Genomic DNA, 23,161 nt, shown 5'->3' on the forward strand with positions numbered 1-23,161 from the left:
AGAACTGAAAAATATTACATTTCTTGTTTGCATAATTATAAACGTAGACTTTGACAAGTTATCTTAAGGAGTGAGAATTGATGCAGCAAATGCTTTTTCTGTCCTGGATGAGCAAGAACTAGAAAATCACTCTGGCATAATCACGGTCCGTTCCCTAGTTTGTTGAAGGCTGGTAATAACTGATCATTCGCTGAGTGCTCCTGTGTACCAAGTACTATGGGAGTACAATGTGCAACAGGTTGATAGGTCTGAGACTGTGAAGATTGTGAAAGTGTGCTTTAGGAGGAAGAGGAGAGGGAAAGAAAAAAGGAAACTTTGGATACAAACATTGGAAATAAAATTCTTCTAAAAAGAAGACTTAGGTGTAGTTGGCCGGCTCATCCTTCTCTCACTTGGCTATGTTACCTTGGACACGCAGTATCTTTTCTGCTTTCTTTCTGTCCCTACCCTGAAGACTCATCCTCAGTGCCAGAGAAAATCTACTTATCTACAAAGTATGTTCTAAGTTTCTGAGTATGTCTACAAAGTTATATTCAATGGAAGGCCAGTATAAAACATGCACACACTTAGTAATCATTTAGCTTTATATTCCATTGCAGCAAATAGATCATCATAAACACAGCATGTGTTTTGACAGTGCTGACAAGAGTTAGATGCAGCATTTAAAAACAAATACATTAACTTTGCTGGAGCAGAGCATCATTCCATAAGATATTCTACTATAATGTGTATTAAGTAGGAAAATCATTCCACGTATTTCATTTAAACCCATAAAGTGGAAATTCCTAACTATTTATCTAGAATGTGAATGATGAGTATGTATGTGCATACACTGTACACACACACACACACACACACACCCCTCACAAAATGAATTTGCTCTTTGTATCTCTTCTGGATACAGAAAGAGTGCCAGTGAGCGTGACAGTTGGATAGAAGTGGACTACAACTTGTCTGGGAAGAACTGAAGGTAGAATAAACTCAGGTAACCTAAATAGCTTCCACATTTAGGACCCAAGGATCTCGGAAGGGGAAGCAGTGGGAGGTTGGCACAGGTCCTGTCTCCTCAGAGCTTCTGTATATGCACAGAATTCTCACTATTGCTGCTTTTTGAAATAAAACCCCAGGAAAGGTTTTATTCTCTGAGGGCTCAGCCTAGTTAGCAGCTCTTGAGGGCTCACTGGAGGCACAGGGTCATGAGATTTCATACACGTTCACCTTTGCTGGGGAGCAGAGACAAACAATTGTGATTTATCTCCATTCTCATCCCCACCAGGACACACAATTAAGAAACATACACAGCCATCTAGCACACCCATGAGGCTCCAACTCTCATTACAGTTCTCAGATATTCGACATCATCTGTCCTCAAGATTCCCAGAATTGCACTGTCCCAGTCTCCAGATGGTTCTGGGGACTCTGCCAGGAGACAGGACTAGACGCTGAGTTCCCAGAATCCACGCTGCAGCTCGGCTTCTCCTTGATGGAGCCTGGGATCCTTGGGGTGTAGCAGAAGTGGGAAGGCAGGACCTAAGTTATATTTCACAGTGTGGAGGTGCTGTGGGAGCTGGTAAGGAAGGCATGGGTAGTCCAAGAAGGGGCCAAGGTATCCCAGTTAGACCTTTGGGGACTTTCTTCTAGGGCACAAACCTCCCATGGAGATAATTCGTTGTGAAGTGTAGAAAGTGAGTTCAAGCCCCCAGAGGAGGAAGCAAAAGACCCCTCCAGGACACTTTTCCCTAAAAAGTATCTTTTATCTGTGGAAGGCTCTTCTTTAAGATACTCTCTAAGACACTCTCATAACCTTCATATTCTACTTCATTATTCGTTACCGGATACAGAATTGTTAGAGTGTTATTTTAAAAAAATTCATGTCAACCAATCATGGAATTTACAAACTAGCTCCTTATAGCCTGTCCTTGCAGGGAAATTGGTCATAACTGTCCACTTTTGAGTGCATGTCAGCCTGTGTTCCAATTCTGCTCGCTCCTGTGACAGCAAGCATACACAAAGATGACAGATAACAGTTTCTGGAAAAGGAAAATCTTGGTGCTTTACTGGATGGACATTCATAAATAATACAGCTTCCTTTTGTTATGTTTCAGGGCATCTGCAAACTATGGAAATCAAGCCATCAACATTTAAGAGAAAAAGGGTATTAACAAAACAGCACATTTGTGGAAGCCGTTATTTTAAGACACGGTTCAATATCCAGGAGTTTGGTCACTGTAGAGTTATGTTAAAGTACAGAAGTAAAACATTTGAAGTTGATAAGAAACTAAATACAGATGTATATGTCATGAAATTTAAGCCAGGAAAGGAAATCACTTCAAAAGCATGTTTTTTACATCATAGCAAGTGGACACAGCTTTAAACTGTGGGTTTTGACATTTTTCAGGTTTCTGTAAGAAAAGCAGTTGTATTTTAAAACTCTGAAGTCAAACTTTGATTTTTTTTTTATTTCAAAATATAACCTTTTGTCTCTCTCTGTGTCTCTGTTCTCTCTCTTTCTCTCTCTCTCTCTCTCTCTCTCTCTCTCTCTCACACACACACACACACACACACACACACACACACACACGTAGATTGATTCATCTCACACACACTCATATTCATCACAAATTTGGAAGATTGCGAGATTGAATAGGCTCATTCCTCAAGGTTTATAATGGCATACTGGACCAAGAAACAAGAGATGCTTGGAGTCATTGTCACCCAAGGATCATATTAAACAATAGAGACAATGAGTGACCCTCACTTTCCATAACCAAACAGACTCTGACTTGCACTGATGTGAGTTACTGTCCTCAAACTGACAACCTTTGCACAGGCTTCCTTGCAGGAAAAATAAAAATAAATAAATAAATTGGGGGGTGGTGAGAGAAAACATGTTTGTCCTAGAAGGGATTTTCAGAAAGTATCCACAAGTGGTCAATCAAGCTCCCCTGTTCCAGATAACTTAAGTGTCGGAAAAAATGGCACAGCTATCAGCTTTGGCAAAAGCCAAGGCTTTAAAAAGTGCAGTAGAATTCTTTTTTCAACAAAACAAAATTTTATAGCTTTCACTAATAAAGGTGTGAATCTTACAGAGAAATACAGCATGGAGTCATTCACAATCTTCTTCCATCACAAAATGTAGTGATATATTGTATACCCCAATACATTGTGCACCCTAATAAACTTATCTGGGGATCAGAGGACAGAGCCAGTCACTAGATTAGACATAGAGGCCAGACAGTGGTGGCACACACCCTTAATCCTATCACTTGGGAGGCAGAGATCTGTCTGGATCTCTGTGAGTTCAAGGCCACACTGGGAACAAAGTCAGGCAGTAGTGGCACACACCTTTAATCCAGCACTTGAGATCTCACGCCTTTGCTTGGAAAGCACACACGTCTTTAATCCTAAGAAGTGACATGGCTGAAGAGAACAGTATATAAGGCGTGAGGAGACAGGAACTGAGCAGCAGCTCAACTGAGACCCTCAGAGGTGAGGACTCAGAGGCTTTTTAGACTGAGGATTTTGTAGAGGTAACAACTACTGGTGGACTTGCTCTGTCTCTGATCTTTCAGCTTTTGCCCTAATATCTGGCTCTGTTTTTTTGTTTTGTTTTATTTGTTTGTTTGTTTTTGTTTTCTAATAAGACCTTTTAAGATTCGTGTTACAACAGAAGGCATGTTGAAGTTCTCTGGAAGGCTTATGGTTTGAACAGAGAGGATTTTGGGTAGATGAAACACTGCATCATGACTATCAGGGTCTCTCAGAAGTACTTTTTTGGAAGTGTGGCTTTGAATTTTTGGCTGTGATTGGGACTAACTGCACCACAATCTGTTATTGTCAGCATTTGAAATGATAGATTTCTAGAATCCCTCCCACAACCACTGAGTCAGTCATCCAAATGGAGGGCACGAGACAGCTCAATGCTAAATTAAGGTAATGCATATGCTCTGGATGGCTAGGACCCTCTTGGGAGGATCATTTCTTCTGTCAGTGGTTAAACATGATGCTATAAACTTGTCAGAAAACTCTTTGCAACTTCAGAACTTTCTTCAAAGTATTCTTCACATCAGAGTTCCTGAGACTATAAATTAGGGGGTTGAGCATGGGATTAAAAAGGCTGTGAAACAGTAGGAGATATTTCTTCTGCTCCTTTGGATTCCCTTGTCTGGGTCCAACGTACATGACAATGGCTGTTCCATAAAATAATCCAACCACACAGAGGTGGGAGGAGCAGGTGGAAAAGGCTTTCCTTTGACCCTCTCCTGATTGGATCCTCAGGATAGCACCAAGGATACAGGCATAAGAGACCACGATTGAGGAGAATGGTCCCACAAGCACAGACACTGCCCCAGCCAGGACCATGGTCTCATTGAGGTGTGTGTCTGCACAAGCAAGTTTGAGAATAGCTGTGATTTCACAGAAAAAGTGATTCACTTTCTGAGACACACAGAAGGGCAAAGGTAGAAGTAACACTAGATGAACCAAGGACAAGAGAACCCCAATGATCCAGGAAGACACAGCCATAATGCTGCAGACCTTCCAGCTCATGATGGTAGAGTATCGGAGGGGGTGGCAGATGGCCACATACCGATCATAGGACATCACCACTAGGAGCAGACATTCTGTGATAGCGAATGTCAAAAAGAGAAATGTCTGTGTCATGCATCCAGCAAAGGAGATGGGCTTGGTTGGATCTATAAGGTTCACCAGCATCTGAGGCACTGTGTTGCAGGCATAGGCAATGTCAACGATGGCCAGGTGGGACAGGAAGAAGTACATGGGAGTGTGGAGTCTGGAGTCCAGGGAGATAAGCCCCACGATGGTCCCATTCCCCAGCAGGGTGAAGGCATAGAACAGGGAGAAGAGGGCAAAGAGGAACATCTGTATCCTTGGGCTGAGTGGAAATCCCAGGAGGATGAACTCTGTGATCAATGTCATATTGTTTCCCATATCCCTATGGCAGAGGAAACTGAGTTAATGACTGATTTAAGGGTAGACTTTAATACAGATTTGTGCTAACTTCATACTCTTTGTAGGTGAGCAAAGTAAGGATAGCTGAAATGAATTTTGTTTTAAATGAATTTTTAAAGATTTCTTGGCGAGTAATGGTGGTACATGCCTTTAATCCCAGCACTTGGGCGGCAGAGGCAGGTGGATCTCTGTGAGTTTGAGGCCAGCCTGGTCTACACAGTGAGTTCCAGGACAGCCACCAAAACTACACAGAGAAATCCTGTTTTAAAAAACAAAAACAAAAACAAAATTCTTTTGTTATGTACACAAATATATTTCTCTTATCATTTAAAAAATTTTAGTTATACTATTGTGTATGTGGACATGTTGTGTTTGTGTGGGTGCACTTGCCATTACATACATGTAGAGAATTTTGTGGAGTTGGTTTTCTTCTTGTACCCTGCTGTAACTCTAAGAGCACTGAACCATCTTGCTCGCTTTATGACAGTAACATTTTTGATGGATCTATAATATCATAATACATATACTCATTTTACTGCAAGTCAAAGTTTGTTTGACAACATTCTACGATTTACAATATAGTTTTAAGATAAATTCTCCTTGTCTTGGTTGACATTATTCAGAGTTATTCTCTTATTATTTTTAATTAGAAACAATGAACCCTAAATGACGGACCAATGTTTCAAAACTGTATTGCATTCAATATTGAGTGGAAAGGGTTCAGTAGGATGTAGCAAGGTTAAACATACAAAAAGCATCATTCATCATCCCTTCCACAAACATTTTCCACTCTACAATAAGTACCTCACAAAGTGTTTTTCTATTTAAATGTAAAGGCTTAGATTCAGCCAAAAATATTTTCTGTCATTTAGTTCTTCACATTAACATTTAGATGAACATTTTTGTGACTGACCAGATTTGAACTGTGCTGTTTGTCAGGCATGACAGCAGGATTAGTAACCTTGTCTTTTGCCTCAATATTGACAGATACTCTAAACACAGTTTTAGGTGCCATCTCTGCAGGTGGCTTTCAATGACTCACTTTCTGTGGGAAATGCTGCAGAAACATTGCTATTGCTATTGGCTGACTGAACTTTATCACTTCTCCAACTCTATAATTCTATAGTAAAAATGTGAATACAAACATAGTTTTCCCCCTATTGCATAATTTTATCCTCTTATTTTATGTGAATTCCCTCTATGTGGGTGTACAAAAATGAGCAAATAATCATTCTTTTAAATAGTCATGAAATTCTTCATCTGAGATTGAAAGATCTCATTATCAAAATATTAAATTTATGTTGGACCTCACTTACTACTATGAGAGGTAAGTAGCATGCTCAGGCAAGTGAAAATAAAACCATATGTGCGTGTTTATTGATTTTTTTTTTTTTTTTTTTTTTGGTTTTTTGAGACAGAGTTTCTCTGTGTTTTAGAGCCTGTCCTGGATTTCTCTCTGTAGACCAGGCCGGCTTCAAACTCACAGAGATCCGCCTGCCTCTGCTTCCCGAGTGCTGGGATTAAAGGCGTGCACCACCACCCCCGGCTGTTTATTCATTTCCTATTATCTGTATAACCTTATTCTTAGTTTAGAGGTATCAGTAATTAAATTATTATATCTTCATTGCTCAGACTTTGTATGGCATCAAAGTAAGGTTATACATAATAAACATACATTTGTATACTTACTTGACAGGTTCCTATAAATGATAATTTGTTCATAATACTTTTTTCAGGAATTTATTTGCACATACATGCCTCTATTTCATAAAAGACAAGCTGCTTGCCAAAATTAACCACTAATACATTGATTAAAGTTATGCATTAACATATTAATGTATACTATACCAATAAACATTTGTATGTCTTACTCAGTTTATCTTCTTGTTGTAAGTGTTGATGGGCAGAATTTGAGCATTAAGAAAGTAGAACTGTAGCTTTGTGACAGTAAGAGCAAACAGACAATGGAAATAACATTACATTTCATCAGAACTTACCCAGGAAATGAGGAAGCCTGAGTGTCTAGAGAAGGCTATTGTACAAGAACCATGGTAAACCTTCATTCAGAAAATGTAAACATTTCTTCAATTCTGTGGTGACATTAGAAGCCTTGCTGCTTTTCTCAGAACTAACAAAGAAGGACTATGGCTTTTCAAGATGCCTTTTCGGAGAGAAGGCTTTATGAATTTATCACCTCCACCCTTTCAATTGTCATGAGAGCCTTGTGCAGTGAATGAAAAAATAGGTGTCTTTGCACCATCATGGTTCCTATAGAGACAGGAAGAAACCACCCACTGTGATTCTAGCCCACAGAGATTTGAGCCTATCTTTGTTTCTGTGTCTGTGGAAGCCATATCATAATGAGATCTTCAGACGTTCATGAAGAATAGTCAGTACTTTTGTAAGTAGTAGGACATGTTTATACAAAGTCATATTTGGAACCACAGCTACATCAATTTACAGGTTGTTGTAGCTTTATGAATTTTCATTTTGTTTCAGTCTTCAAACAATCAAGAGATATAGTGGCAGATGAACAGATTGTTCCTGGTTATTGACTGAATAAAATCTTGAAATTAATGCCTTTAGCCATTCATCCTTTAGTCTGATTTTCTAGCTACTTGAAAGGTATTAGGAAAATGAAGTTGAATGACAAGGTCTAAGTTGTTGGATATTATCTAGGAACTCAGACCTTTCATCCCTAAGCACAGGTCTGGAGACATGTAGGAGTCACATTAGGGACACAGAAGTCCTGGGACTTGTTTATTCATCTGTTGTTGGACACCAGGTTGGTCTCTTAACTTAGCTACTACTATGAACAGTACTGCAATAAACATTGGTGCGTGATTATCGCTGTGATATTATGACTTTGAGTTTTTGGGTAAATATGCAGAAGTAGTATAGCTGGGTCATACTGTAGATGATTTATTGATTAAGAAATTAATAAAACATGATTTTATTAGTGCATATGCCTCCTCCCCACTTATTTGGAAAAAAAATGAAATACAGCCAGAAAGTCTTCAGGTCAATATTCTATTTCTTCTACCTATTTCTTAAATACTTCTTTAAAAAATAATATTTCTTATTTATTTTTTTACAACCAGACATGTATACAATATACCTTGATTATATCCACCCTCTTCTTTCTCTCCTTCAGCTTCCTTTTGGACCCTTCATCACATCTCTGTCCCACTTTCATGGTTTTATTTATTTATTGATTTACTCACTGAGTTCAGTTAGTGTTGTCCATATGTGCATGGGCATGGGACCATCCACTAAGGCATGAGCAGAAAATGACCCTCAAATCCTCAGCAGCTATCAAGTGTCAAAATCTCCTCAGGCAAAGGTGGGGCCTTGGGATCCCCTTACCTCTTCATGCTGAATTTTTAAAATTTATTTATCCATTTAATATAATTTTTATGGATATACTTTGATTTGTAAACATACCCCCCACCACCCTGTTCCTTTTTCTCTCCCCCATTTTTATTCCTCATCCCCTCTTCCATTTGTCTTCTATATTTCCCTTCATTTATTATCCTTTATTCATGTCTAATGTCATTTTATAGACACATTCATGATTTTATGTGACTAAAGGCAATCTAAGAATCACAAACAAGAGAAAACACACGATATTTGTCTTTCTGAGACTGGCCAAACTCACTTAATATAATTATCTCCAGTTGCATTTATTTCCTTATAAAAGACATAACTTTATTCTTCTTCTTGTTTGGAAAAAGTTCCCTTGTTTACATATACACCTTTTTCTTATTTATTCCTCTACTATTGGAGACTTAGGTTCGTTCTGTCACTTAGCTGTCATGAACAGGACTGCAATAAACATCGATGTGCTAATGTCTCTGGTAGATTGGAGTCTTCTACACAAATACCCATGTGGTAGATCTTTGAAAAAAATCCATAGTAGCTGGACTAATTTACATCTACATGTCTCATCAGCAGATTGTGCTGGCATTGCTTTTCAAATGACCCAGAATCTAATGGCTTCTTCTAGTCCCCATTATTGCTACTCTTGTCTCTGTCACCTTCTTCCATCGTGTGTGTTGTTGCAAGAGCCTCTTCACTTTAACTCAGCATGGGATGTGGAGTGATCCTGTTAAATTATGGGAGGAGCTATTATTACTCTTCCACTCACATCTCTTTTATGATTTTCTGACTCCATCATAGGTTTACAAAATCATCCTGGGATTTTTCAGTGGCTTGGTCCTGTACAGGTCACCATAACTTTTGTGCAACAACCATGTTGTGTCTAGTGACAGCATTTCACAGTGCTGCTCCCCATTCTTCAGCTCTTACGTTCTTTCTGCCTCTCTTCTGAGATGTTCCCTGAGTCTTGGGTCTAAGAAGGGTTGGTACAGGTGAGCGCCGAGCAACAGGTGGGACATCTACATAGTTAGAAACGTCCACATTGACGTTAGATTTTTGAGAAACTTCCACAGTACCCGGACTGGTTCATGTTTCTACCAGCAGAGTACAGGGATTCCCTGTGTCCATATCATTACTGGCATTTGTTGCCAATGATATTTTTACTGTCTGATATTCTAAGTGGAATGGAATGGAATCTTAATGTAGTTTGGTTTTCATGTTATAACTCAATTGTCTTTCTTTTCATGTGATTAATAAAAGAAATAAAGGATGACACCCTTGAATTTGTTCCTTTTAATTAAAGGGGGAAGCATCAGATCTTTAACAGTTCATTACTATTTTAACTATGGTGTTATCATGTACCCCTTTTCATATTAAAAAAAAGTTACCTAGATGGTTGAATGTGTGTTTCTCATGGAAAAGTGTTAGACTTGTCTGTCAATTGCTTTAAACAGATGTAAGGAGAGATTATATGTTTCTTTCTTTATTTAACATACCGTAGTACATTGATTGTGTTTTGTATGTTCATATTACTGTACTCTTGGAATAAATCTCACTTGATCATAGCATTTCTGCTGCCTGTTTACAGGTTCTGGTTTCTGGTATTGGTTGAGACTGTGCACTCATATACAGAAGGTTAATGGTCTGTATTTTGTATTTCCTGTGGTGTCTCTTATATTAATGACATTGACCTCACAGAAGGACTTAGGAAATGTTCTCTTTGATACTATTTTAAAAAAATCTCTATGAAGAAATAATGTTAATTTTTCCTTTTAAACTCTGGTATAGTTTGCTAAAATAACAATGTGGTCCATAACTATCTTTGATGAGCTTTGAATTTACTAATTTATTTATTATATATTATAAATCTACTTAGATCATTTTAATGAGTTGGTAGATTTGGTATTTATAGAAAAAAATCCTAATTGTAATGTACTTGCTCACAGAGTTCTGTCACAGTTCTTTACACATCAGCTAAATTGGTGATGATGTTCCTTTATAAAGCTAATTTTAGTTTTTAGTATTTTCCCCTTGTATACGTGTGTGTGTAAGCTTGTGTGAGCATGTGTAGTGGCTGTAGAGGTGGCCAGTTTTATCATTCTCTTTTTTATTCCCTTGAGGCAGGGTCCCTTATTGAAACAAGTGCTTCCACGGTCAGCCATCAAACTTTAGCAGACTCCCTGTTTCTGGTCCCTGTATCCCTGGAGTGAGAGAGTGCAGCCACAGGCAGCTTTTTACATCTGCAATGAGAGTTCAAACCCTGGTCCTCAGGCTTGTGCAGCAAATGCTCTCAGAGCTGAGCCATCCCCCAGCTCTTCACCACTCTCTCTTCTGTTGACCTGCTGCTCAACTGAGCTAAAGTTTGGTCATTTTGTTAATTTTTTTTAAATAGAAAAACCACATTAGAAACCATTAATTTTATCTCTTCTTTTTCTATTTTTGATATCATTTATATATGTTCTAATCTATATTACTTTATGTCTTCTGCTTGCTCTGGTGCTTAATTAGCTTTCCTTTAAAATAAGTGATTGGTGATGAAATATGAATAATTGATGCAAATATAAAAGAGAAATAATGTTCTATTTGGGAAAGACTTTTAACATTGAGACTCAATCCAGAAATTGAATTCATAGTTAATTATGATTATATAATTTTCCCTGTTATTTTGTCCCACTTCCAGAGCTGGAATTTGAGCAATTATAGTTTTTAAAATCAGACTTTTAGCCATGTGTGCTGTCATGTGCCTTTGACTTAGAAGGCAGAGCAGGTGATTCCCTGTGAGTTGGAGTCCATCCTGATCTACAGAGTGAGTTCTGGGACAGCCAGAGCCACATAGTAATACCCTATCTCAAAAACAAACAAACAAACAAACAAAAATCATATTTCTAGTTGGGAAATTTCCCTGAATTTTGCGTCAGCTAACCACATTTTTCAGGAGCATGGCCCTACCCAACTCACATTCTGTGTGCCAGTCACACAGATCTCTTCTGCAGTGCTCTGTGCAAGGCTTCTTTCACCTGGGCATTCCTCAGGCTGTAGATGAGGGGATTCAGCATTGGGTTAAAGAGGCTGTGGAACAGTGACAAAATCTTCTCCTGCTCCTCTCTTTGATCAGAGTCAGGGACCATATAAACCAACATGGCTATCCCAAAGAAGAGCCCCACCACGCAAAGATGGGAGGAGCAGGTAGAGAAGGCCTTCCTGCGGCCCTCCTTCGACTGCATTTTTAGGATTGTCCTGAGGATGTGCGTGTAAGAGACAAGCATCGAGCAAAGAGGCCCAACTAAGACAAAAACACATGCAGCAAGGATGACAAGTTGGTTGATCAAGGTGTCAGCACAAGCCAGCTTGAGAACAGCCAGGATTTCACAGAAGAGGTGGTTCACCTCCCGGAGCTTGCAGAAGGGCAGCCTTAGCAGAAGAATTGTGTGAGCCACAGACAGGAGAAATCCACATGACCAGGAAGTGGCAGCCAGGGCTACACATACTTTCCAACTCATGATGACAGTGTAGTGTAGTGGATGGCAGATGGCCACAAACCGATCATAGGACATTGCTGCCAAAATCAAGCACTCTGATGCAGCAAAAGCTAAATACAAGAATGTCTGTGTGATGCATGGAGCAAATGAGATGGTTCTTTTGTGGGTGACAAGATTGGCCAACATCTTGGGGACATTGTTGGAAGCATAGGAAATGTCAAGAATGGCCAGATGTGAAAGGAAGAAGTACATTGGAGTGTGCAGCCTGGAGTCCAGGTAGATGAGCCCCAAGATTATGCTGTTTGCCAGCAGGCTGAAGATGTACAGTAGGGAGAAGACCCAGAAGAGAAACATCTCCATCTCAGCACTGAGCCGGAGTCCCACCAGGATGAAGTCTGTGATCCATGTCTGGTTGCCTCCCATTCCTTTATGACAGCTGATGTAACAGTGACATGCGGTGGCAAGCCCAAAGCTGGACAATAAATGAAAATTGGATTTATTTATCTCAAAACAAGTGCAGGAAATAGTTCAATGCTCTTTTATTTCACACTTCCAGATAGCCATCTGTGTTTCTCAACCTTTACTAGAAGTAAATTCAAACAGCAAAATGTACATCCAGATTTATGTAAAGAACCTGTACATCCCTTTACTTGGATTCAGCCTGCATCAATGTCTTTCTTGTTTCTTATACTCTTTGTCTCTGTACACTTAAAGTCTTGACCCATTTGAAGTTACTGCTCCATTGTAACTATAAAAATCCAGAGATGTAATGCTTACATGTTTGTTTCCTCTAGTATCTCTAACCACACAGGACCTAATCTAAGGTTTCACATTATATTTAATATAATCTCTTCTTAGTATCTTGTAATTTGAATATATCCTTAGTCTTTATGTGTCTTTCTAAATACTGACATTTTGAAGAGTAAATAGTAGATTGAAGAGTAAATATTAAATAGTAGGAGATCCCTTAAGTTGAAAATACACTATATTTCCCATGTTTTGATTCAGATTAGTTATTTTCTGCAAAAAGTATCCTCAGTGCTCTATGTGTAGATGCAGGGTATTAATTTATTTCCTTGTTGGGACAAAGCTAAGTTGGATCACTTGATAAACACAGCAATTCTCAGATATTTCTACTGTATAGCAATTATTTTTCCCAGTCAATTTCTTGAATAGCTATTAAAATGATATATATATATATATATACACACACATATATATGTGTATATATATACACACAATATAATTTAAGATGGTAATGTTGATGGAAAATACAGTTTTATTTCTATTAGTTGGACAGATATAGAAAAATCTTCTGCTGATCCATCTCTTTCTGTCTGGGCTTCCTAACTTGGTTAGCCAGTGGGTAACATTTCATTATTCCCACATGTTTGATGCTTCCTTTTCTGCATGTGGACCCTCCAAGCTTGTTCCCTTGTCTCCTTTAGCCTGCTTCAGTTTTGAACTCTCTGTTACTTCTGATGAGAACAGAAGTTTCAGGATCATCTATTCATAGTCCACACTTCATCTATCAACCAACATCTAGACTTCACTGGACTCTTTTTAGAAAGATTTCATCTTTATTTTTTTACATATATAAATGCCTGCATGTATGTATGTGTGCCACATGGAGGCCTGGTGTCCAGGGTGTCAGAAGAAGGCATTAGATCCCTTGGATCTAGAGTTACAGGTGGTTGTAAACTGATATTTGGGTGCTGAGAATTGAACCCAGGTCATCTGTAAGAGCAGAAAATGCTCTTAACCACTGAGCAAACTGTTCAGCCGTTTTTACTAGACTCACTTCTGCCCTGTTTGGTGCTGAAGATGAACCCAGTGCCTTGTATGCCCAGAGGAGTTCTCTATCCTGAAACTATAATTTTAGTCCAATAATTAAAGTTTTATCATGAGCATAGTATACATTTCTGGTGTCCTTCTGTATGAGGGACAAAAGTATATGGAAGGATAAAAGATCACCTTTGAAAACTATGTATAAAGAAGTGCTTTCATTTATGAAGTCAAATCTTCTTAGTAAAGTAAATTGAAGAAAATTTTCTTTATATAATTTAATATCCTATTTTAATGCAAACACATGTTTGTAATTCTAGAAACATATTAATCATTGGATTTTCCTTATCATTTGCCTTTTAGTCAATTCTGGGAAATTATATACTCTTCAATAATTTAGATTTAGAGATTAATTTTGACAAAGAAAAGTGATCGCTGTTGATAATTCTTACCTTCTACTGTCTATTTATATTATGGATTTTAAAATAATAATACAGTATTACTCAATTACTGCTATCATTTGTACATATACAATGAACCATTTCCCATGTCAAAAAACCTGGGTGTAACACACATTGACATGAATCAGTTATTCTTTAAAGATTGTTACTTATTTCATATATCTCACCACTAGATTGTTTGCAATTTAGTGCTGCCATAATTAAAAGTTTACACATAGACACACACACACACACACACACACACACACACACACACGGTAGTGAGGCTATCTTCTTTCATGAAATCCTATTGTAAATTCAGAGAATTTTAAACCCTCAATCAACTCAATCTATTTATCTACATATGAAAGCATCTGTCTCAAATCGTCTAAAAGTCTGGATAGCATAATATCCAGGCATAGGTTACCACAATAAGAAGCCAGCTAGAAGAGTGTTTAATCTAGCAGCAATTGTCCTGTAATGATAGATTATTGTTGCATTTTTATAGTGAATCCCAGAGAAACAGTAGTTCTTTATGCTCTGATAAAACCTGTCTAAAAACCAACCTTCTTAGGATCTTTCTTACTTGGCATGACATAGATACAAATAAAAAAAATTACATTTATCTGAAACATCATTCTGTTTATTTGTTTATTTGGTTTTGTTTTCTTGAAACAGGGTTCCTCTGTGTAACAATCCTGGCTGTCCTGGAACTCACTCTGTAGGTTGGCCTCAAACTCACAGAGATCTACCTGCCTCAACCCCCCTCCCCCAAATGCTGGGATTAAAGGTGTGTGCCACCACCACTCAGCCTGGAACACCATTCTTTACAAAGCTGAAATGCAACCTGGTTTGTAATGTGTAATCTTTGGTGACCAGAATGAAATTCTCACCTGTTCTACCTTCAACTCAGCCTGTAAGTCAAGGGAAGTGACATGTTTCATGTGACTTTCGTGCTTCTTACTCTCCAGGTTCCGTGTGGTTACACATGAAAGAACCATCTTACTGTCACTCTTTACATTTACTTCTAGATGCCATTTCACCTTGATTAGTAACAAGAGATATAAATTTTTATGCCATATTGAATCTAGGTTTGTTTTTTTTAAATTTCAGTTTCCGATTTTAGAAAAAATTCTGCTTCAAGGATGAATAATATTTGGAACAATGTGATTCATCACTCACATTAAACAGAAAAGAAAGTCTGTAACAATATAGAAACTACAGATTGACAATATTTTAAAACAATCAATACCATAACATTTGAAACTCTGGATATAATTTCATTTTTATCATACATGGCTTTCAGCAAGTTTATTGTAAAGCAGACAATGCATTTCCTATTATGAATTAAATCTCTTATGAAGTTTATTACATATGCCAATGAAGTATATAATATTACATGTGTCAACTAAGGGTCACATTTAAATGTACTGATATCTGTTATGGATTGAATGATGAACTCCAAAGGCTATATTCACATCTTTTTTTTTTTGTATGTGGAGCTGAGGATCGAACCCAGGGCCTTGTGCTTGCTACGCAAGTGCTCTACCACTGAGCTAAATCCCCAGCCCCAAATTATTTTAATAGGGTATCTTTGGAAATTGATTTCTGGTACTTATAAAAAATATGAACTTTAGAGAGGTTAAATACCATCTTATATCTGTTTTGAATTGATACTTTGAGGAGACAGTTTCATAGGGAGAGCTTTTGGAGGAAGTGTTTTATTGTTACATGAGAGGGAGATTTGAAGATACATGTTATAGACTTACAAACTTTTCCATTTGCTGATCTCAGGAAAGGGATCAGTTGCATAAATTTATTTGAGAAATATAACCCCAATGAGGTAAAGAGATGAAATAATAGATTCCTTAATTTCTATAAATGTACTGAATTTATTGAGGAGGGCTATAGATAAATGTATGTCAAATTAGTTTTGGTACAATCAAATATTTCTATATCGTACTAATTAGTGAATAGGGACATCTGTATTGAATTTACTTGTAATCATAGACTTATGTTTAACTTCTTAGCATGAAAAAAAAAACTGTTGAATATATTCAACCTATTGCCATCTCATAGGAACATTTCTATTTTGATTCTTTATTCTTTATAATTTTGTGCCTGGATTAATAAATCTTCATCATCACTCCCAGGTGGCAATATTACCATAGAGACAGTATAAAAATGAAGTTAAATTAAAATATAGAAGGAAACTCTTATGATGGGGAAAGATAAGAAAATACTACAGTATTGGTGCCTAAACCTTTGTATTTGCAATACATTGAATAAAACCACAGCAGCTCACAAAACTAAAGGTTTTCATGGTTGGTTAGAGTAGCTTTTCAACAGAGCTTCTTAACCTGTGGGTTGCGACCCTAACGACCATCAGAAAAAACATTATGCTTCATAACAGTAGCAAATGTACAGTCATGAAGTAGCAACAAAAAAAATTTTATCTTGGGGGTCACCACAACGTGAGAAACTGTATTAAAGGGTCACAGCATTAGGAAGGTTGTGAAACACTGCCCTAAACAGTTCTGCCAAGAGTGTTTACCTAGCTTGTACTTTGGTTTCTTTTTCTCTAGAGTTGGCTGATGGCTCATTTTCTCTCTTCTGTCTTCTCTATCTCTGTCTTTCTCTCTCTTCCTTTCAGTCAGAAAATGCTTTTAAAAAGTACTTTAAGTCTAACACTTATTATTATTAGTGTGATAAATTGAAATACTTAGAAATTAAATAATTATATGACAAATTCATTTATCAGTCTGATTCAGAAAACAAATGACTCTAACAGGTATTCAATTTTCCTTTGAAATACGGATCCTGGATATTAGTATCTTCATTTAGGCAGTTAAAATAAAATTCTCTTTAGTTTGGCTATTCCAGGGTCTAGAGGTTTCAAGCCTCCTCACTTTTAAGACAGTTGCAACACTCTGGCTCCCACAGTCACACCACATAGAAAAAGATGGGGGACGGATGCCAGGGAGTTTTGGTGACACCCGTCTACTGCACAGCACGAGGAGCTGCCCTGACAATAAGGGGGCACTGGTGTCTTTTTTAACTACTTGCAATTCATTCAGAGTGGAAAATAACTCAGGAATAGCATCTTTTTGACACTGCTATGGTGATCTCTACTGTCATACTGTTCTCTTTCAATCACCCATACCAACAGCCACTTTCCAGTTCAAATGAATCTCTTTAGTATAGAGCAATGTTAGTACTGGATTTTCTCTGAGGAAGATACTTTGAGTTAGCGTAAACCCCACAGAGAAGAGAATCATACCTCTAAAACATTTGTAGCATCCTACTCCTCCTGACAGCCTTCATCAGATGGAATCAGTAACAGGAGGATTCAAAGGACTTGCTGAAATATCTCCAAAGAAGCCCAGGAGCATAGTTTTTATTTTAAAATCAGAGGACAAAACACTTCTGAGTCTCTAGTGAGAGTTCAAATTCCCAGAGGGACCATACAACGTCACACCAATGTATCTTCTCCCTGAGGGGTGGGTAGGCCAGAGTCTTCTGTTTAGAAGACAAAAAAGATTGTACTTGATGAACTTGAAAGCAAAGTTCTAGGCAGTGGGCAAGCCAGTTACTTTTGCACAAATCTTCATGTCTCTAGAGAATATTGAAGCTAAGGCAAAACAAAACACAATATCCAGTCTTTTGCAGTTATGGCTTTATGGCTCTGAGTACCATTACAATCTGTTCTTCTCTAGACAGTGGAACTCTCCCAATGCCACATGTGTCTCCATTCACGGTGGATGGGAAAGATTACAGCCTGCAGCCATAAGTCACAGTATTGAGTCCCCATTGTACTTCGTGTGCCAGGCTCTTTATGTGGTCTCTGTGTCTTAGTCTCATTCTCTCAATGCATAGCATGAGGACAGACACTGACAACTGTTTTCTCAGTGTGCTTCAAGGACTCTGAGAATGACCAAAAAGCTTCCAAAAGACCAACACCATCAAAGTCATTTCCACAATGATATTTGGACAAGTTTGGTCTTTTTTCTCTGTCATTCTCTCATGTATACACATTGTATTTTTTTTGCATGTTATCTATATGTGCTATTACAACACACTGGAGGCAGAAGACAGGAAGAAGAACTTTCAACTATTAAACCAAGCACTAAAATTTACAATACTGTGAAGTATTGAAAAATTTAAAGCTTTTAATAAAATAAAATTTTCATAAAAGACAATATTTGTAATAACCTATTATGGGAGTCTTTTAAAAGTGAAAGAAGCTTGCAATGTTCTGTATTCAGCTTGCAACACTTATCACAGTCTACTGGGTCAAAACAGATAGTCAACAAATGCTTGTGGTAAGTGTAAATAAAGACGAATTATAAGTATTATTTTCAATTGACTCTCAGTTTTAATTTTTATTATGAATATCAATACGTATACCTACCTAAAAGTATCATGAGGTCCTCAGTAACTTTTAAGAGTGTAAAGATTTTTCTGAGATCAAAGCATTGGAAAATAATTGTAGTACGTGATAAATCACCATTTTAATAAGGATTAGAGTTAGAAACATTTGCTCTTCAGTTATGATTAGAAGCCAGGCTAGAGTGATGGCCCAGTTGGTAGAATGCTTGCCTGTCATGCACAAAGCTCTGTGGTGAATTCCCAGCACCACATACAATCTGAAATGCTGCCACAGGCCTGTAATCACAACACTCAGGAGATCGAGGCTGGAGGATCCACAGGCTCAAAGTCATCTTCAGCTACATAGAGAGCTCAAGGCCAGACTGGAGTACATGATATCCCATCTCAAAAAACGAAACAAAACAACAAAAGGGTATATTCATTTTATGTTGCTGCTCTAAGAAACTGACAAAACCACTGCTTATCTCACAGTTTCATCGGTCACAAGCCTTGGTATTAGCCAGATGGATAGTATGCTCAAGAGTAACTCAGGATCTTGTCAGGTTTTGGTTTGAAGTCTGGCTCCAAATTCCACGACTTTGGGGGTACTCTAGCCTTGTGGTTATAGGGCTGAAGTCTGTCTGAGATTACCCTGAGCTCCTTGCAGTCAGGGCCTCCGTACACATCACTGAACTTGTGGTAACTACTCTTGTGTTGCTGTGACCAAATACCTGACAGAGGGCACTTAAGACCAAAGGTTTACTTTGGCCCGTGATTTGTGAGGATGTGCTCTGTTATGTCAGGGAAGGCATGGGTGTGTGGCAGAGGAAACAGAAAGAACTAGGCTAGAACCAAAAGTGGTGACCACTTCCACACCTCCTCCTCCCCCCAGTTACCTAACTCTGCCAGACAGGCCCACCTCCTAAATGTTCCATAGCAGTCACAATAGTGCTATCGGCTGAGGACCTACTGTTCAAAATATGACCTTGCAGGGTACCTTCCAGACTCAAGCATTAGGCCTCTCTGTGTTCAAACCAAGCAGTGGTTTGCTGAGGTTGTCACACACTGCAGGTCTCTCTGACTTCTTCCTCTGCCACCTGATAAAGAAAACATCCAGCAATTGCAAGGCTCAGCTGCTTATTACAAGATAACCTCTGCACAGTAAGAGCCGCTGATTTGCTGAGTTCCTTACCCAATATCCAGATTAGTGCTTTATATACCACTGTCCTCAAGCTGTCTGTACTATTAATGGTACACTATTGATGTGTTTATGTTATGAAAGCAGTAACAATATAACAATAATGACTTCAAATTTAAATTCAGAAGATAACCATTTAAATCTCTATGTTTCACTCTGTGATGCGATTATTAGAACACAGCAAAAATTCTTTGGATTCCAGATTTATATATTTTTTTCTGAGTTAAGAGTTATTGTACATTCTATTTACTACCCCTTGTCCCAGGCTGTCTTTGTGTATTATAATGAGCATTTACATTTAGAGGCATGCTTATGGAACACATGCAGTGGTAGTGTCAGCACGCCATGCTCCAAAGATGGAAAAATTAGTGTGGGTCAGGGATAGACCCAAGGGAACTATTAAATAATACTATAAGATCATGATACATTTTCCTATTTTTGCATCAATCTTGTAACTTGATTTCACACCCCCTTGTCTTCTTATCTTTGTTTATCTCATGATAAACAATTTAGTATGAAAATTACCTGTTAGCTAAATCAAGTTCTTACCTAGATTGGACATTCCTGTTTGGCATTATGTTCTTGGAAAATTCCATTAGATCTCACAATGAATTTGATCCTAACTTTCCATATTATTACATGAATTATAGACACAGTGTGGCTAAATATTGTCAACAATACCAGGATCACACCATACTACAATATGACTAGAGCACAATCAGTTTGATTAGACAACATAGTGGAATCAGAGAAATAGCAGCTTTGACTTTCTAGTAAATATGATTGGGCATAGGTAGGTTCTGTTAAATACAGGAACCATTGCATTTGGAATTGCATTTTTTTCCTGCATTCTACATAGATTGGGAACAAAGCCAGTCACTCTGTCTCAGTATAAAAAAATGATAACTCACTTCCACTGTGTTCATGGACCACATTTGCCCTGTGGTTGGGGCATGGTGTAATTCAGAATGGTTTCCCAGCTGTGTTATCAGTTATGTCTTATTCTGACATATTCTTAGGATATGGCTATCACGGTTCATCAATTAGAGTAACTAGGGCCCAGAAAACTTCAATCAACTATGAAGTTCCCCAAGAGTTTCTCTTTTGCTTATGTAAAGAGTATGAGCAAATTTCCTCTGGTAATGCTGGCTTCTACCTGTGTCAAGGTAGCCAAGAGGTCCTGTTGGGTTAGGGTACAAGCCCTGTCTCTCTTTCTAAGCTCCATAAATAAATAAAATTATTTCTTAAGTTGTATGGCACATTTCACTAAAGTGTCATATTATTTTTGGGCTAAACTCCATTCTCTCCCACCCAGGAGACCATTATTTTAATTTGCTAATTTTAATTGACTTTTTTTCCCCTTTGAGTCTCACTCTTCATTAAAAGTAAATTCAGCTTGTTTCATGATGTCTCAGTAGGTACTGTTTTCCCCAGCACTCTTTTGTCTTGAGGGACAAACAGTTTCTTCTTGTCATTATAAACTAATGGCCCAAGTACAATTAGGATGTAGGTTAGTTGCCAGAAAATACTGTGTTCCTTTGTATTAGTTTGATAAGTGGCATCCTGCCAAGACACAACTGAGTCTGAGTAGGCAAAAGGACTCCCTATAATGTGGTCTCAAGGTGAGGCCATTTCTAGGGAATTCATGGGCACCAGATGATACCTGCTTTTTTATCATATTGTTCAACCCAACAAGGATAATAAGTATTTGTACAGCATTTGATGGTGTGTTATAATGCAGCTGAAATATTTGTGTCTATTTATAATCAAGGGCCTTTATGAACATTGATCTTCTGATCATCGAGGTTAGAAATAGAGAGTGATCAGTCAGCTAAGAAGTGCATATCATCTGGTATGGCCAAATTCCATGAAATTTCTTGCTAAATGACTGTCTTTAATAATGTATGTCCCCTAACAAACAAGAATCACAGGTAGATGTTCCGTTAGTACTCTCTTCATCAATGTCTGGCCTGTTTTATTATCATAGCATATGATCAAAGTATTTCTCTAAGCAGTAATGTATTGTTTATGAATTTATTTTTATTTATTATATATTTGATCAATTTAAACTCAGTTCTCTACATTTGGGAGGCAGGCTAGTTCAGCCACTGTGCTGTCCAAATATTGGCACTTGAGTATGTGTCTTTCCCTTTCATAGATGATAGGATATACAAATACATAGTCCCTGGGCTCTCATTACAACCACAAGGTAACACAGGGTGACACCCTCCATCAGCCCAGTTTTGTCAGAAGGGACAAAACCACTCAGAATCCTGTGGGAATTCTGATATAAATGTAAAAGACATGGTTTCTTTATGGGGATCATCCCTGATCCAGTCACAATTGCAATGCTAGCCCCGGGGGCAACTGTCTAAGATAGGAAGAAAGTTGAGAGAGTGGGTGGGAGAAATGTACAATGAAATTGCAACTCATAGTTGGAAGGAGATGCATCCTGATGCTGCTGGTATACTCCAAAGCATTTTCCCTAAAGAGTTTTACTCAGGTGTGTTTGGGATCTTGACTGATACCACAGAAAAGAAGGTCAAGCTGTGTTAGAATGAAGCAAAGTCAACAAAGGACCACAGTCAACTTCATGCAAAAAACCAGAAAACTCAGGATAGCAAAAACAATCCTGTACAATAAAATAACATCTGGAGGTATCACCATCCCTGATTTCAAGCTATACTACAGAGCAATAGTAATAAAAACCCACGTAGTATTAGTATAAAAACAGACAGATTTTTTCTAGATCCATCCATTTGCCTGCAAACCTCATGATGTCATTGTTTTTCTCTGCTGAGTAGTACTCCATTGTGTATATGTACCATGTTTTCTTTATCCATTCTTCAGTTGAAGGGCATCTACGTTGTTTCCAGCTTCTGGCTATTACAAACAAAGCTGATACGAACATAGCTGAGCAAATGCCCTTGTGGTATGATTGAGCATTTCTTGGGTATATGCCCAAGAGTGCTATAGCTGGGCCTTGGGGGAGATGGATTCCCAATTTTCTAAGGAAGTGCCATATTGATTTCCAAAGTGGCTGTAGAAGCTTGCATTCCCACCAGCAGTGGAGGAGAGTTCCCCTTGCTCCACATCCTCTCCAGCATAAGCTGTCTTCTGTGCTTTTGATCTTAGCCATTCTGACAGGTGTAAGGTGGTATCTCAGAGTCATTTTGATTTGCATTTCCCAGATAATTAGGGATGTTGAGCAATTCCTTAAATGTCTTTCAGCCATTTGAACTTCCTCTGTTGAGAATTCTCTGTTTAGTTCTATAGCCCATTTCTTAATTGGACTGTTGGGCATTTTGATGTCTAACTTCTTGAGTTCTTTATGTATTCTGGATATCAGCCCTCTGTCAGATGTGGGGTGGGTGAAGACCTTTTCCCATTCTGTAGGCTGTTGCTTTGTCTTGTTGACCATGTCCTTTGCTCTAACAAAAGCTTCTCAGTTTCAACAGGTCCCATTGATTGATTGTTTCTCTCAGTGTCTGTGCTACTGGTGTTATATTTAGAAAGTGATCTCTGGTGCCAATGCGTTCAAG

The 23,161-nt window shown here is 38.1% G+C and overlaps 2 protein-coding genes across 2 annotated transcripts; both read right to left on the minus strand.

The window, feature by feature from the left end:
- Window positions 1-4,017: 4,017 nt before the first annotated feature.
- LOC118580578 (olfactory receptor 13) lies at window positions 4,018-4,950 on the minus strand. Its single transcript, XM_036182390.1, has one exon. It carries the CDS (start codon window positions 4,948-4,950, stop codon window positions 4,018-4,020), a length of 933 nt encoding a protein of 310 aa, XP_036038283.1.
- A 6,371-nt stretch (window positions 4,951-11,321) lies between these two features.
- LOC118580577 (olfactory receptor 2A2-like) lies at window positions 11,322-12,251 on the minus strand. The gene has a single exon (XM_036182389.1). It carries the CDS (start codon window positions 12,249-12,251, stop codon window positions 11,322-11,324), a length of 930 nt encoding a protein of 309 aa, XP_036038282.1.
- Window positions 12,252-23,161: the final 10,910 nt, after the last annotated feature.

Source organism: Onychomys torridus, chromosome 3 (assembly GCF_903995425.1).
Source record: "Onychomys torridus chromosome 3, mOncTor1.1, whole genome shotgun sequence".
NCBI lineage: Eukaryota > Metazoa > Chordata > Mammalia > Rodentia > Cricetidae > Onychomys > Onychomys torridus.

Coding starts and splice junctions, on each gene's coding strand:
- LOC118580578 (XM_036182390.1), bottom strand. CDS start 4,950: ATGGGAAACAATATGACATTGATCACAGAGTTCATCCTCCTGGGATTT.
- LOC118580577 (XM_036182389.1), bottom strand. CDS start 12,251: ATGGGAGGCAACCAGACATGGATCACAGACTTCATCCTGGTGGGACTC.